At 47.4% G+C, this 15,834-nt stretch overlaps 2 protein-coding genes across 2 annotated transcripts; one reads left to right on the top strand and one right to left on the bottom strand.

Annotated features, from left to right (window-relative positions):
* Nucleotides 1-10,751: 10,751 nt before the first annotated feature.
* On the bottom strand, nucleotides 10,752-13,374 carry cd2bp2 (CD2 (cytoplasmic tail) binding protein 2). Its single transcript, XM_068750407.1, has 7 exons — nucleotides 13,309-13,374; nucleotides 12,953-13,031; nucleotides 12,553-12,682; nucleotides 11,944-12,101; nucleotides 11,279-11,870; nucleotides 11,109-11,194; nucleotides 10,752-11,012 (listed from the first exon to the last, which is right to left on the bottom strand). Exons 2-7 carry the CDS (start codon nucleotides 13,025-13,027, stop codon nucleotides 10,902-10,904), a joined length of 1,152 nt encoding a protein of 383 aa, XP_068606508.1. The 5' UTR covers nucleotides 13,028-13,031; nucleotides 13,309-13,374; the 3' UTR covers nucleotides 10,752-10,901.
* Nucleotides 13,375-14,517: 1,143 nt separating this feature from the next.
* pheta2 (PH domain containing endocytic trafficking adaptor 2) lies at nucleotides 14,518-15,834 on the top strand. Its single transcript, XM_068750425.1, has 3 exons — nucleotides 14,518-14,598; nucleotides 14,758-15,055; nucleotides 15,443-15,834. Exons 1-3 carry the CDS (start codon nucleotides 14,518-14,520, stop codon nucleotides 15,832-15,834), a joined length of 771 nt encoding a protein of 256 aa, XP_068606526.1.

The raw sequence follows: 15,834 nt of genomic DNA, 5'->3' as shown, positions 1-15,834 counted from the left end.
CACAATCATACCTTACTAAAGGTAAACAAATCCAAATGTTATTGAAGATAAGCAATAAAAAAATCATTTTGAATGATACATAGATTAAGTCATGGATGAATAACTAAAACTTTCTACATCAAGACTCATCTCCATGACAATTCTTACGTATGTTTTGAGTTTTCACTTGATACAGAGTAATTGTACTATTAGTATTTTACTCACCGGTAGCCTGTCTGCATGTTCTATTTCCAACTGAACGTCTGCCCCAAAAGGTTTAGCGAGTTCATTAATCAGGATGTGCAGTGAAGGACTTTCCTGTAAATCATGCTGCAGGAACAGAGAGATGATTCACCCACATTGCCTGTGTAAATACTGGCTAAATCATAATCATTTTTACTACAAGGAAAACCCGGATCCCGGATTATGTGTACAGTGGGCGGTGCCAGCTTTGAGGGAATGCGGTCAGGTAGTCACGGAGCACTAGGTGCAGCAAAGGCTTCTTATCTCTGGGGCATAGAGCAGAGGGGGGGGGCACAGAGGAGAGGACGTTTCACCCTGAGGCGAGGCAAGGGCTGACACACCTTTCCCCAAGTCCTCAGGAATGTTGTTTGAGAGCGAATCGAACAGTTAACGAAAGAGAGAAAGGAGTCCTATCCGACAAATTTGAGGAACAGAATATGAGAAGTAGTGAAACCGAGTGCCGGAAGCGTCTGACGCGTGCATGCGTGGGAAGGAAGGACTAAAGATGGGCGTGGAGGTTTCACCCTGAGCTCTCGGGTCTGTCATTCAACAACTTATATGGCAACGGACTTTCACAGACACGGGTCCGATCTCAACGCCGTTGTCTTTCAGACGTGTGCAACCATGACAACAGCTGCGTTAGGATGACAGCGCCTGGAAATAGTCACCTGAACCGGAGTTTACTTTAAGCTACGAAAGAGGAATAAAATAACAGGTAACAAGGTGAAGGCGTGGATTCAGACTGAAGACAGGATTCTGAACTAATTCCATCAGGTTTGTACTTGGAACTTCTTGTAAAGTTGACGTACATTGTTGTCGTTGTTGTAACAGACACTTCCTTAATCCATTCGCTTATTTGGAAATCTGTTCTTCTATATTCTGACTGACACAAACCGCAATCATGGCTCGTCACTTTTTAATGTTTCACAGGCGTGTTCAATCTGGCACAATGGACACCCTGTTGTGTATTTTCTAAAGTGTACAAATATGATGGCGTGTCACTATTTGATATGAGATTAGATAAGATGCATTCTGCTTTCATTTCACCATGACAACCTGCTGGTTGAGAAAATGGTCTTACCTTTTTTTTAAGCCTCATCCTACAAGTTTTTCAAGTCCCCCCCCCCCCCCCCCACCAGAAATACCCAGTCCAGTGAAGTCCCTTTGATCACGCACTGTTAAAATATGTTAAACAACATGTCAAGACATGTTAGGAATCTTTATTGTAATGTCTTGAAACTGGATTGTCTAGTTAAGAGCTGCACGAAACAGGTCTGCAGATAAACTCATCTAATGAGCACGTTACAACTTGAAAGTATATCATTCGACAGTGTAAATCAGCACCGCAGCAAATACCGGCTGTGAAATCAGAGCATCTCTCACCCGGGCATGAGATGCATTTAAAGCTCTCGAGCAGGCCTGACATTCATTCTCAGCATTCCTCTCCCTCGTCATTTGCAGAAATGTCGAATCCACCTCGGACTGCTGAAACAGAAGCCGAGGAGATCAGACTGACTCTCATCCCAGGAACAGGAGACGCTCAAGATGATACCGCGCGCGGCCATGACGTCACCAGCCGGGGCCGCGCCTCCTGCTGCGACGACAAGCACCACAGGAAGCTCGCTATCTGTAGCATCGTCTGCGGGCTGTCCTGCGTAGGAATCACCTCTCTCATTTATTCAGTAAAGGTACTCGCCATTTGTTTTTGTTTTTCACAAGCAGTGTAGAATGTAAATTATTAACATTACCAGAAGAAAAACAGCACTAAAGTTCGCGATTATACAAACACTGCTAGAAGAACGCTTCCGGTATGGAAAGCCAAGGAGGACAAAAATGCAGAGTTCGCGTAGAGTATGAAAAAGAACGCATTTCAGTTTATTTGAATCTTTACATTAAAAAAATTGTGCAAACAATTAATCCAGGTCATCGTCCTCAACAGGCTGAGACGACGCCAGACCCCGAGGCAGCTGCAATGTTTTCATATCGGGCAAAGAAGTTTGGCATCATCGCCATCGTGACGTGGATCAGCCTGCTGGCGCTAGCGCCCCTGCTAATGGCACTGATCTCATATCTCCTCACTCTGCAAGACTAATCAGAGGAGGACTCCCAGGAACGTTTTATAGAGTGGACAGCTTACAGAGCTGATGTGCGGCCTGCAGAAAACAAACAAAGACTGCTTCAGACGCTCCCCTGCCGACTCAGACTGCTGCGCCCGTTTACCGCGTACCCAACCATTCATAAATGTATTGTTATTGTAAATGTATTGTATTTTTTACACAAGAAACTACAGGTCTAGAAAATGGTATTAACAAAATGTCCAAGTCTGTTTATACACCGTAATATTTAATATATGAACAGTTCAAAATCTAAATGACCACATAAAACCCAGCATCAATCAAGTTTCAGATATGGCACTAAATGACATACAGTATCGAACACAGCCGCCATTCCCCAGGGACGATCCGATCCTTGATGTTTTTATACCTTGAATATTATCAAGGTTATTTTATATACTGGAAAATGACAAACTAAATTATTCAGTCACGCTAAAAAAGAAGAAATGTAAACTCGTTCATCAAGGATCGGGTCTCTTCACACCGACGATCTTGGCGGTGCTTCTTCATTCGTGTTGCCAACATTATCTTGGCGTTATTGCTTTGTTGCCATATTAGCTTGACTCGCGTCAAAATGTATGCGCTTTCATACGAACACACAGGCGGCGTGCTCCGAGCTGCTTGAAGTCCAAACACACAAAACGTCTGGCAGAACGGTTAAGGCAACCTGACAAAAAAAATCGGTTCAAAAGAAGAAGAAAAAATAAATCCTATATAGTTTGGAAAGAAGTTACAATACAAATACAGACGGCACCAAACAATCCAGAGACTGGAATCCGGACGCCTCCGGCCGAAGTTACAGAAGCTCTCGGATGGTTCGGCTACTTTTCTACAAATGAAACCTCTTCAGCCTCAGATTTACAAAAAAAAAGAAAAGAAAACTGATTGAGTGAGGGAACAGGGTCCGCCCTGAGCCGAGGGGAATGATTCCTGCCCCGAGCCCTCGGACCAACCGGACAGAAACTTGGTTGAGAAATTAATTGCCGTTTATACGAATCTCTTCCTTCGTAAATGTGTTCAGTGTGTAAAAAAAAAAAAAAAAAAAAGCTGCCGATGGAAAAGGATTTACAATAATGCGAGATCGCTACGAACAACGCGAGAAAAAGCTAGAAAAAGCAAAAGTGCTCCGTGTTTATTTTTCTAAATGCGCCGTCGGCCGTCGGCCTGATCGTGCATCAGCCACAGACTCAGCTGATGGAGTTTGGAGCAGAGCAGCGAGTCCACGTCCTGCGCGCTGGCGGACGGTTCGTCTTTGGGGAAGCCTCCTCGTCGCGTCCTGGACGACGCCGACGCGCCTGCTTTTCCGACGCCAACCGGAGGCTTCTTTGGTTTTCTGGCCTCGCCGACCTCCAGGAACTCCAGGGAGCGTTTGAATCGCCTGTGGCCAAACCGGGACTCGGAACCATTGCGCCGGTTGAGAGGCACCTCGAAAATGGTCTCCAGCCGGCTGAAACACAGCCGCCAAAGCGGGAAAAACGTTGATCGTCTCCGCCCACGGACACAACCCACATCGTTGTTGAAATAATCCCACGCTGGCGCCACCTTATGGTCAAACTCAGTTTTCCCGCGTCCTCGTAATAAAGATTCACAACCAACAAGCCTGAAGTGAAAAGGTGCCGAAGCTGCAGCTGATGTTTCACGACCGTCTTTTATATTAGAGTCGTTTCCTTCTGTGTGTGTCTTTGACTAAAACACACATTGTACTCGACATAAAAACACAACTGTGTACTGTTCGGCCTTACCTTTCAGGAGGTTTGGTGAAATTCTTATTGGTGTAAATCTCTTCCACGCTAAACTCCTTCTTTTTCAGCCTGTGGTTGTAAGAAAGAGGAAATTGATTATTGATTGGTGCTCAATAAACTACATGCACGTAGACCGTCATGTGCCAACAGGGGTTTTCACCTGATGGTCTTGGGGAGGCCCATGGGCGTCAGGTTGTTCAGAGGTTTGGGCAAAGTTTTACGAATCCTGATAGACGACACCTTCCCTCGCTCATGTTTTTGCTCCGCCTGTGACAAAGTGTTATAACACTGTTATAAATTAATAGAACAAATATAGTTGAAAAGAGGAAGTGGAATCAGATCAAATGCAAACTAAACGTTCCCGAGCGTCTCTCAGCACGTGATGACATCACAAAAAGGCAACACCTTGATTTCAGAATCAGACGAAGCCTTTTCTTCTCTCAGCGCCGCGTCTTCAAACTCCTGACCGGATGAGCTCGTGTTCTCGCCGTCTTCCTCCTCTTCGCTCCGCCGGCTGCCAATCTCGCACTCCACGGCCATTCCACTGCAAAAAAAAAAAGAAAAGAAAGAAAAGAAGTGAAACTTTTTTTCAGTCATCGTCATCGTCATAGTTACCATTTACATTCAAAACGGATACCTGCTAGATGAGGCGGCGTCGGCGGCGAGGGGAGAGGCGTGACCGGGAGTGCTGGAGTCGGCTTTGTTGGAAAGGAAAGCCAGCGGGCTGGACAGGAAGCAGGAGGCGAGGGGCGAGAGGGACAAGCTGGGACACCGGTTTGGGCCGAAGCAGTGGTACGGGACCGATCTCCTGGACGGGAACACCTCCTTACGCAGGCAGAGGGGGGCGACCTCCCGCTCCACCTCGACGCTGCTGACCGTGTGTCGGCGTGTCCGCAGCAGGGATTGATGGGAAACGGCGGAGTGGGTGAACGGACTCTGGCGGGACGTGGGGACCGTGCAGCGATGTGGAGGATGCAGAGTGTTCAAGGGCGTGTCCAAGGGCGTGTCCAAGGGCGTGTTCAAGGGCGTGTCCAAGGAGCGGAAGGAGGGGATCTCCGGGCAGGAATAGCTGCGCAACAGACGGCTTGACGAGCGGTTTTCCGAGGAGCGAGCTCCGACCGGAGCCCGGTCCGTGTCGTCCACGGCGATGGACGGCGTCACCGCTTCACCCCTGCATGTTCTCCTCTGGTCATCCACTTGCCTCGACTTATTGACCCGCCTTCTCGGCCTGGAGGCCTCGCCGTTGCTGGATTCGCCGGGAACGGCCTCGTCCTCCACGCCGTCTTCGCCTCGAGCTTCTTCTAATCGCACGTCTAACGGCGGTTTGGAGGATTCCGGACACGCCCGGCGAGTCATTTCAAAATAAACCGGATCCGTGGCGAGTTCGCCGTCGTCCTCTTCAGGCTGCGCTTCTTTGGTGACAGAATGAAGGAGGCGGACCGGCTGCTCGGCTTCTCGGCTCCGATTGGCCGGAGAGGCTTCGACATCGCCGCTACGACCCTCTTTGGACCTCTTGGGCGGCTGCTTCAGCTCCACGTTCTTGCCGTCTCCTTTCTGACATTGCTGAGAGGTACGCGTGGGCGTGACTTCCACCGGCGCGGTACGAGCCAACGACTCGCTGCTTGAACTCACTTTCCTTTTTAGCGGTTTCTTATTCACGCCTCTGCCCTTCCTCGTGTTCTGGACCGGCTCTGTATCCGGACCGATGACGACCTCCGACCGCTGCTGCTCCTCAGCTCGTTTGGTCGAAGCGATGGCAATCGTTGTTTCCAGAGCCATGCCGTCGGGGTGGCCGACGCCCGCCCTCGTCTTCCGTCCTTTGCCGGGACCTCCGGGCTTTGCCGCGCTGCTGCCCATTTTATCGTCCTCTGACCTGCCGTTTCTTTCATCAACCACCGCCGGATCCCAAGAACCTGCAGTCCGCGTGTTTAACGCACTCTCACTTTGAGCAATTAGCATCTCTTGCCCTGCTCTTCCTTTATTTGCTCCCGATGCTACGGCCCGCCGCGTCCTGGCGGGCCTCAGCCTGTCCTCCCCGTCTACGTCTCTGGACGCCTCCTTCCGCGGTCGCCTCGGCCCCCTCTCCGGTTTGTTTAATTCCATCCTAAACACATCTACCGTCACTTTTTTCCTTTTCGCAGACTCTAGGAAATGATCTTGCGGATTCAGTTGCCTCTTTGCCCTCTCGAGATGTGCAGCTGAATACGTTTCGGATTCCGGGAGGCAGTCGGGCTGAAGCGCCCGCCCGCTTTCAGCGTCCTTCCCGTTGTCCCAGAGCCGATCATCCATCTTCCCGCCGTGATCCTGATCAGGCTGGTTGTGACAAACTGAGATTGTTCCGTCTCCATCATCGGAGCGGTTTGATTGGACGGAATCAGCGAGCGACGCCAGCGCATCAACGACCTCAGACTCTCTCTCCGCGACGCCAGATGTTACGGGTTCGGCGGGAACCTTCCTCCTGTTCCCTTGGGGCTTCCTCGGCAGCGGCTTCGGCAGCCCTGGCGGCTTGTCTTTGTGATTTAGCTTAGCACGACGTAGCTTTAGCTTGAATTCTTGCGAGGCGCTTGCGTCGACGACGGGCCGTAACAGTACGAAGGGGAGAGCAGAGCCGACGCCCTCAGGAACAGCGGAGCGGGAGGGACTTTGCGGCAAAGGCACGGAATCAGGAACGTTTGCTTCCGACTGGCTCATTGGACTTTCGTCCGCCCGCTCAGAGCTGCGCGTTGAGAACAGTAACTCTTCAGAATACTCACGAAGAACCTTTTCGGCCCCCCGATTCCCAGGCTCACTTGGTGCTTCCGCTCCTGGACGGAGGATATTTCTCGGCATCGATTGTTCGGCGTGAAACGATTCGCCGGGCCGCAGCTCACAGCCCAGATGGTCGACGGACAGCAGGGGACCGTTTGCTCTGAAGAGTTTAACCGGACTCATGACGATCTCCGAGAAACTGGCCATCTTGGACTTGAGCGACTGGAACAACGGGCCGATCACCCATCCCTTCTGTTCAGATGCGTTTCCGGTCGCGCGCCCGACCGCCGATCTCACGCTCGTATCCACGTCGGAGCGGACGCCGTCGAGATTGTGCGTGGCGCCGCCAGAAACCTGCACGACATCCTCTGCAGCAATGACGTCTGGGTTTTTCCGTGGAGATTTCCGCTTCTCCGGCCTACTGAAGGAACAAAAAAAAAACGTATAATGATGCTCCAGGGGTGAAAAGAACGGCGCACGCTAATAATCCTGTGTGGTTATGATGTCATCGCTATCACTGTTGTCGTCACAAAGATGTAAATAAATTAAAATGCTTCTAAGCAGGAACTAATTCAGCCACTACAGCTTGGAAAACGATCGGACAGACATCGCTAGCTCGAGGACGTGAAGCCTCAAACACGTTGCTGCGAGCAGATTAAGGAGCCCCTCGGGTAAACAAAGACAAACTGAAAAACTTACTCATTCTGGCACTCGGCTGCAAAACTAAAATCAAATCCATCCTGCAAGAAACAAAACAAAAACAACTTCTGAGAGTCGATTTAGGAGGATTCAGCGGAGCTGCTGATCACACCAAATAAGCAATCGATCGATACAATGTCAGGCTTGATCAATATCAAAACACGGAAGTGTGAGCATTGACATTTCAAATTAATTTACCAACTCAAAAACAGAATAAAAAAAAACACCTGAATAGTCCAAATATTCGAAATGCGTCGCTTCTTAAACCGAAGAGGACGGACTCTATTCTGGGATGTCGCATGAACACTGGATGGCCCGTCTGCGTCGGATGCAGCAGACCGTGAAAGAGGATTAAATCACTCAATTAACCCTCGGTGTTGCTGTGCATGTACATAAACTGCAGCTGCTGCGTGACGGGGTCAGAGACATGAAGGGGTCATGACACAGAAACAGCCGGGCGCGGGCGAGACCGGGCGACCGTCGGTCACAGAACGGCAAAGAAAGATTAAACCGACCTTGCTTTGCATCTCATTTCCACGCGGCTGCTTGGACTCTGACACTTGTACCTATGAATCGGAGAGAGGAATGTGCGCTGCGTGAGTCAGGACTCATTTAATGAACCCGATCCAAAAGGGAATCCTTCCGGCCAAACTCCCCACCGTGCGATCGCTCCCCTTCCGTCTTCTCGGAGGGGACGGATTCTGTCCGGACGGTTCCTCAGCCGGTCCATCGTCCGCGCTGCTCGGCTTTTTGGGACGCTGCGCTGCGATCCCTTGAATGCGACCGATCCTTCTGTGTCCAGCTCGGCCGCCATCTGCTGCACAGCTGTGAATGTTTTAAAAAAAAAAACAATCTTCAGTATCACCATGTGACCGTTTTATTAAATATATGCCACGAAAGTCAAAAAGTGCATTTAGTATCAAAAGTGCATTTAGTATCATCGCATCAATATTTGATTCCCCGATTCCAATTCAAGTGCATCAGAGAGGTTTCTACAAATGCAGAGTCGGACCAGACCCTCAGAAAACGAGCGTTTGATACGCTGATAACAGGTGTGGCCTTCAACATACTCGTTTTCATTCCAGATTCCAGACTCTAAATCTAAGAAGCGTAGATGATTGACGTGATATGGATGAAAGCTAAGCCGAGAGGAAATAGACCCCTGAAATTGATGTGAAGCAATTAGCAAAAGAGAGGACTGGAATACGCAACAAATCGTGCCACGCATAAATGACTTTCGGCTGCAGGCATCAACAGGGAGACGGCAACCGAGGGTTATTTTGGTCTGGAGGGGTACTTGGGTGGCGCATACCACCACCGAGGCTAATAGTTCACTCTGCTATGCCGTGGAAAACCTGCAAGCAAAAGCGCGTGATGTCTGGATATGGTTGCAGCAGCCTTCAACACATTCCCTCCCTCCCCGATCTCTTAATTCAATGTCAAGCTCACTCGACCAGCCTGCAACGGAATCCCACGCTCTAAAAAAGACTGGAGCCAAAAAAGTAAGGGTTCCTTTTTAATAGATAACATAACATCAAACGATGCAGAGACCGCAGCATCTAAATCTGCATAGCAACAAAGAAGGTAAACACAAGTGGAGCAAACTCATTTTTGAATTGTAAGTATTTTGATGCAAATGACCCCAAGAATATTAATCCCTAAATACTTTCTATATAATAAATAAATAAATAAAAGCGCTAAAAACAAAAGGAGGGGAAAACAACAACAAAGCAAACCAAAAAGGTGCCGAGACAACTATACCTGGGAGTGATGGAGGAAAAGGGAGGGAGGGGTGGAGGTTCACTGTGGGGAGGCGCGCTACAGAAACGGTTTGGGGAAATAGGGTCTTCATCCATTGGACAAACTATCTGAGGGAGGGGGTCAGAGGGATAAGTCAGCATCCCCTCGCTCTCCCTTTCTCCTTCTCTGTAAATAACAACGAAAACACCAAAGAAGCGGGAATCAACATCGACTGGAAGCGCGTCCACATCCGCCTGAAGAATACGCTGTTACTTATTTTTCTGCAGTCGAGAGGCGTCGTTGATGGGAAAGGAACAAAATCACACATTCCTTTGTATTTATTTCAAGTCAACACTCAATTATTATTTTTTTATAATTCATCATAATCAATGGATGTTTTTCTGTAAAATGTTACGTGAATTCATTTGTTCCCATTTACAGTCCAAGTGATTTTGTTTGTGTCATAAAACAGAGAAATTCATGAAATAAACATTATTAAATTGTAATGATTTTTCATGATCACACGTGGAATTAAAAACGGAAAGTCAATTCAAACAAAAACAATAAAGCCGATTGATTGACTGTTAAATACCGACGAGAATGTTTTCAATCAAAAGGTAGCGGCTGCTCAATCACAGCGGGGCGGCGTCTACTTGCTGGAACAGACGCTGACTTTTTATTTATTTATTTAAACAACATAACGTTAAACGGTGTTAATTATTGCCAACGCTATCTTATCTCTGATAACTTTATTTATATAAATAAATTTTAAAAATGGCGCTGGGCACACATTTAGGCAGAGATGTACCGCAACCGTATCAACACGGTACAGTGTCGCTACCGCTGATAGTTCCAGGTGATAGCCGGAGCCGGGTGCGCTGTCATGCCTCATAACAGTAAAAATACTAACGGCGGGATAACCGAACGTCGTGCCTCGGAAGAAACTTTTAATGATGTTGAAGAAAAACCAAATAAACTTACCAACAACGTTCAGCTGGACTGCGGGGTGTTTATCCGACCTCACTGTAAACAACGCGCGTCTGACGGCGCCCTCTACTGTGGCTCGGCGTCCGAGGCGTTTGTTTACAGACAGACGCTCCGTCCAATCACAGAACGGTTTAATTTTCCACCCGGAAATCCTTGTTGAAATCCCACCAATCAGGATAGACTTTGAGGCGTTCCAGAAAGAGAGAGCCAATAGAAAAGCAAAGAAAAAAATGAGTGCCTAAAATTAGTTAGTTTTTTTTCCCAATCCTTGCCTGAACTAATATATTAAAAAATTATGTTTTATGAAAATATTTAAATTCACTGCTGAGCGCATGCCAATTCGAAACGATAGATGTAGTTTTATACTTCATTTTTTATCCAATTATATCCAAACTGCAAGTACAGCAACTGATTTTTGCAATAAATTCACCTAAATTGCATGTTTTTGTATGTGGGAGGAAACCGGAGAACCCAGAGAAAACCCACGCAGACACGGGGAGAACACAGCACAGATGAGTTATTTATTTAAGATCAATGTACAGAAAACAAGCCCCTATTACGTCACGTCACCGCAAAGTCCTGGATGCAAAGATTGAAACCGAAAACAAGGGATGCCGACAGCGAGGGCTGATTTGATGCTGCACAGAACTCATGTGTAGAGCTCAAAGTCTAGTCTTTTGGAGTTGTAGAACTGAGCTCCCTCCTGGTCCTTCCTCCTGCAGTAAACGCCACTGCTGAAATAGCCGTCATCCACCCAATCCTGGAAAACAGACAGCGAGGAGATTAAAACCCAAATTAACTAAACTAAGCCTGCAACCCGACAATCTGGATGTTTTGTATTTGGAATAGTCCATGCCTGCATCTGCTGACTGGTGAAGGGTCCATAAACGTCTGAATCCTCCTTATTTTCCCATTTGTATTCCCACATCACTTTATCACACACTGACAGAAAGACAAAACGGGATTAAACCAAAAAGAAGATGGCGACTTATTAGAGGCAAATGCCTGAAAGTCACGCTGACCCACCTTTTCCTCCGTCGTCTGCCTTTTCCTCTGATCTGGCACCAGGTGTTTCGTCAAAGTTTTCAGCAAACATGTCGAGCTCATCGTCTTCGTCGTCGTCGCCGTCCCCCCTGTGTTTCTGCTTCACGGCTGGTTGCTTGTCGTGCATGCTCTTCATCAAATAGGCCAGTTTTTCGTACGTTTGTTGGTAGATCTCAAACATCCCAGATCCGACCAATCTGTCCGCGAGCGCCGTGAGCTTGTCAAGCTTTTCTGTATCCCTCTTCGTCTCCGCTGTGGGTTCGCCCTCTTGCAGCAGCTTCCCTTTCTTCCGGCCTCCGAGGCCCCCGAGCCGACGGAGCGCCGCTGCAACCGTCTCCCCGGGAACCAACAGTTCGACCACAGCTTCCGTGAGCTGGCGCTGCGTGTGCGACGCCAGCGGGTCCTCAGCAGGCTTGGCTTCCTCCTCCTCCTCCTCCTCTTCATTTTCTCGGTCTGCCCGTTGCTCTTCTCTCTTTTTCTCTTCCTCAGCCTCATCTTCATCACCAGCTCTGCGTGTACGTTTGGCTCCAAGACCTTTTTTCTTCTGTTTGAATGGCTGTTCTTTAATTCGCACCTGCAAGAAGTAATACACGTTATAGCTCAAAACGTTGACCAACACGAAGATAAAGTCCCTGAAATGCAATCACCCAATCGATGTTGTCGAGCCAGTTGTCTCTGATCTCCTGATCCTTTTTGATAAAATAGTTTCCCTCGGAGTCAAAGTGTCCTTCTTGCATCTCCTCGTCCAAGTTGAAAGGTGTGATAGGAACTCCCTCGTCACAGTCGATTGTTGCTCCCTCCTGGCCTGAAAACACAACATATTTAAGGAGAACATTATTTTAGACACTTGTAGAATATTCAGAGTGACTGGATGAATATTTTCCAAAGTCAAAAATGTCATGCTTTTGTTCAGAAGTGTTGTTTGTCTTCAGAGCCCTTTTGTAAATCGTGGCCTAAACAGAAGAAAGCTTTGGGACTGAACTACAAAAGCAAGTCCACGTTGGCGCGGAAACGAGTTTAAAAAAACATCTGATATGCAAATATCTGCTCTTGCAATGGATGTTATTTAGCTAGCTGTAAAAGAAACACTTGTTAACACGTTCTTCTGTTATCTAGTTACAGCTGCTAAATAGCGTATCCCTCCAATGCACTTAATACGCAAGGGGCGGTTTCTAGAACGTTACATCAGAGTAAGCTAAACCAGCCGTACACATTTCAGCGGCGGCTCGTGTAATCGTGTAATCGTGTAATCATACCTTCCACATCATCACTGGCCAGAATGTCATATTTGCTGCTATCTGTTTCACCCCCTTCATCCTCTTCATCGCTGTCAAGGGAGTGTTTGCCTTTAAACCTGGAGCCGGGCCCAGTCATGGCCTCACAACTCTAAATCAACAGTAAGAGAGAGAGAAAAGAATACATGCTATTAAATATTTACTCCCAAAGCAGTGAGCCTGTCTTTGTGTCCATTTAAAGAGCTCACAGTAATAAGTTAAGGACAGGAATAGCATGCAGTTAGACCGCTGACGGAATAAACAATGATTTCGTCTTTACGGTAATAAGAAATAAGCACGAATTCTGCAGACGTAAATTGCTCAAATGCAACGATCCGGTCGCGGGTCGTCATGGTTCCTGGCGTGAACGGGACACCGCTACCTTTTTGTTCGGGAGGTCGTCATTCACTTCCAAACCTTCGTTCCCGTCCTCGAACGTGACTTTCCTCTTCGGCATGGCGCTACAGAAGGCAAGACAGAGACTCCATCAGTCCTAAAATCAACCGCACTGCCCGTCATAGAACTCGGGCCGACCCTTGGAACGTTACTGCGGGACTCGTGTTAGCTTCGTTGCTAAAACGTTAGCTTAAAAACAGGCGACAGCCGGAACATGCAGCGCGAAGTGAACCATTTAACCCCAACTCCAGCATGCGGTAACATTTATTAGAGTTCTACGACATATTCTGTATATTCTGTTCGTGCGATTTTATACCAACGAGGCTAATAAACGAACATTACATGAAAACAATTCGAGCGATGTTAGTTTTCGCTTCTCCGCTTGTTTTCCTCTTCTTCTTCCTCGAAGCTATCTTGGGCTCTACGGTGGCCGACAGGGAGCGACGCAGTGTTTAGCGCCGCCACCTGGTCATGGGTGATTTTACAGGCACGTTCCGATTGAATTGTTTTAAAAGTGTCTCTGCGAAAACGACTGAATGTTTATAAGACAAACCTTTATGGGTGGAATACATTTGATATGTTAATATTTTAGTTTATTATTATTATTCAGCACATACCGCATATAGGCGTGTATACAAGTTAAACTCAAATGATTATAAAATACACCACTGTTCAAATTTGCTTGGGTATTTTGTGTTTTTTAACGTTTTATATTTTTTTCCCCCACACATGCACACAAATGGTGATTTGCCTTGAAACTATTTTTGAACATCCTTTCACAGGCTCAGAAGATCTTCTTCAAATCACATGAAGGACTGAGCTGTGTGTAAACGCCATGTAAATATTCATGTGGCCAAATTGGAAACACAAACCAGAAGTGAGAAACCCGATGCAGGGGCAACCTCTCGCTTCCAGGTAGCAGTTCTGTCCTGCTTGAAGGCTGATCCGACGGCAGCTTGGGGTCGACCAAAGCGTAGCGGAGAGAGACTATTATGTGTCAGGGTTTTGTTACAAGGAAGTGGGTCGAGTTATTTATATTTCAACAGTCGTCTCCTCAAACCCGAGAGAGAACCGGCTGGTGAGAAACTATATCTTCAAACATTGTCTATATGGGGATGCTGAAGGAGAACAATAGTTTAGAAAAGTTCAAGAGAAAATGCAACAGACGTAAGTTAAAATATCTATCTGTCTGTCTATCTATCTATCTATCTATCTATCTGTCTATCTATCTATCATCTGTCTGTCTAGCTCATTCTAAAAAATTCTCCTTATAGCATTATAAAACATTTTTTTAATATCATGAATAGTAAAGAGACTAAAGAAAGTAAATAAATAACACAAAATCTTCCCTAAAATCCAGAAGAATTCTAAAGAGAATCCAATGAATGGATTTAAGTCTAGTATTTGGAGGTGAGAATATGTTTGAGGACAGATCTGCAGGTTATGAGATGAGAAAACAAAGCCGTTCTCTATATTATACAAATAATCTGCATTTGATAGATGAAGCAAAATGTCGCTTCTTTTTTTTTTTTTTACCCTGTAGGTGTCGGGATGAAGCTCCATGAAAAGATTCTGACCCATTACCTGTCCTGCCCCTCTCCGGTGGATAAAGAGGGCTATCTCTACAAAAAGGTTTGGAAGAGACTGCATTTGAAGTGTCGCTTGTTTTAGACAGCGAATCCAAAGTCTGTCTGTCTGTCTTTCTGCCTGTCTGTCTGTCTGTCTGTCTGCCTGTCTGCCTGTCTGTCTGTCTGTCTGCCTGCCTGTCTGTCTGTCTGTCTGTCTGGGCAGAGAGCGAGAAGCGCCACCTTCCAGCGGCGGTGGTTTGTCCTGAAGGCCAACCTGCTCTTCTACCTGGAGCGCCCGGCCGACCGGCACCTCCTGGGCGTCATCGTGCTGGAGGGCTGCGCGGTGCGGCGCTCGGACCCCGACGGGCATTTCTCTTTGATGTTCGAAGGGACCGGGCTGAAAACGTACCGATTTGCAGCAGCGGATAGTCGGACTCGGGAGAGCTGGGTGAACGCGCTGCTGTCCGCCAGTCACTGCTACCTGTCGCTGCTGGGGAGGGACCTGAGGAGGCAGTATGAAGGTGGGCGAGGAGCAGCAGGACCTTTGATCTTTTTATTTTATTTTATGCAAATCGGATCGCCTATATTATCTAGATTCTTTTTTGTTAATCGGGTTAAAGTTGCGTTTACAAGCGTCGTTTTAGTCAACGGATTTGTTCTGTCTTTATTACCTGAGGAGGCAGATCCAGGTGAAATCGGGTTAAATATTCACAACAAAAGTATTTTATTTTTGGACACTTTCAATAATCTTTCTCTGATTACCTCCATAAAGGAGGTTCTGTTTTTTGCTGGCCTTCACCAAGAATTAGTAGTGGACAAACGGATTTGTTGCATCTTCAAAAGCTCCGGATCTATAGATCCAGAAGAAACTGAAAGTCACTGTTTCATTTTCTGCTCTCTGTTTGCAGAAGCTAAACTACAACAACAAGGTTCTGGTCAACCCAATAGCTCCTCTGGCGCGCTCCACGAACCCACAGCCATCTTCTTCCCTGCGTCGGAGCCATCACCCCCCGCCAGAGAGAGGAGAAGCTCAAGCTCCGGTGCTGTCCAACAAGCGCCCACTAAAGTCTTCAAAAAGTCTCCCAAAGTGTGGCTCAGGAGGAACGCCCACGTCACGCCGCTGAACGGCCCGGCGCCTCTGCACGGCGAATGGCCTTTGGTGGGGTTCAATCCGATGGAGGACTTCAGCAAACTTCACGATTATTATGGACAGGAAGTTCGGAGAGCCAGAGAGGAGTGGTGGCTGAGCCGCCAGGCAGAACGTGAGCGCAGTGATGAGAATCTCATCAACCTGGGCTGA

This window comes from Brachionichthys hirsutus, chromosome 16 (genome assembly GCF_040956055.1).
Source record: "Brachionichthys hirsutus isolate HB-005 chromosome 16, CSIRO-AGI_Bhir_v1, whole genome shotgun sequence".
Taxonomy (NCBI): Eukaryota; Metazoa; Chordata; class Actinopteri; order Lophiiformes; family Brachionichthyidae; genus Brachionichthys; species Brachionichthys hirsutus.
This window is presented reverse-complemented; position numbering and strand designations above follow the sequence as displayed.

Bases quoted from the DNA above. Each gene is read 5' to 3' on its own strand.
- pheta2 (XM_068750425.1), top strand. From the start codon at position 14,518: ATGAAGCTCCATGAAAAGATTCTGACCCATTACCTGTCCTGCCCCTCT. The intron at 14,599-14,757 runs GTTTGGAAGAGA...CTGTCTGGGCAG, and splicing joins AGGGCTATCTCTACAAAAAG to AGAGCGAGAAGCGCCACCTT. The intron at 15,056-15,442 runs GTGGGCGAGGAG...CTCTGTTTGCAG, and splicing joins CCTGAGGAGGCAGTATGAAG to AAGCTAAACTACAACAACAA.
- cd2bp2 (XM_068750407.1), bottom strand. From the start codon at position 13,027: ATGCCGAAGAGGAAAGTCACGTTCGAGGACGGGAACGAAGGTTTGGAA. The intron at 12,683-12,952 runs GTAGCGGTGTCC...CTGTTGATTTAG, and splicing joins ACGACCTCCCGAACAAAAAG to AGTTGTGAGGCCATGACTGG. The intron at 11,195-11,278 runs GTGGGTCAGCGT...TCTTTCTGTCAG, and splicing joins GGCAGACGACGGAGGAAAAG to TGTGTGATAAAGTGATGTGG.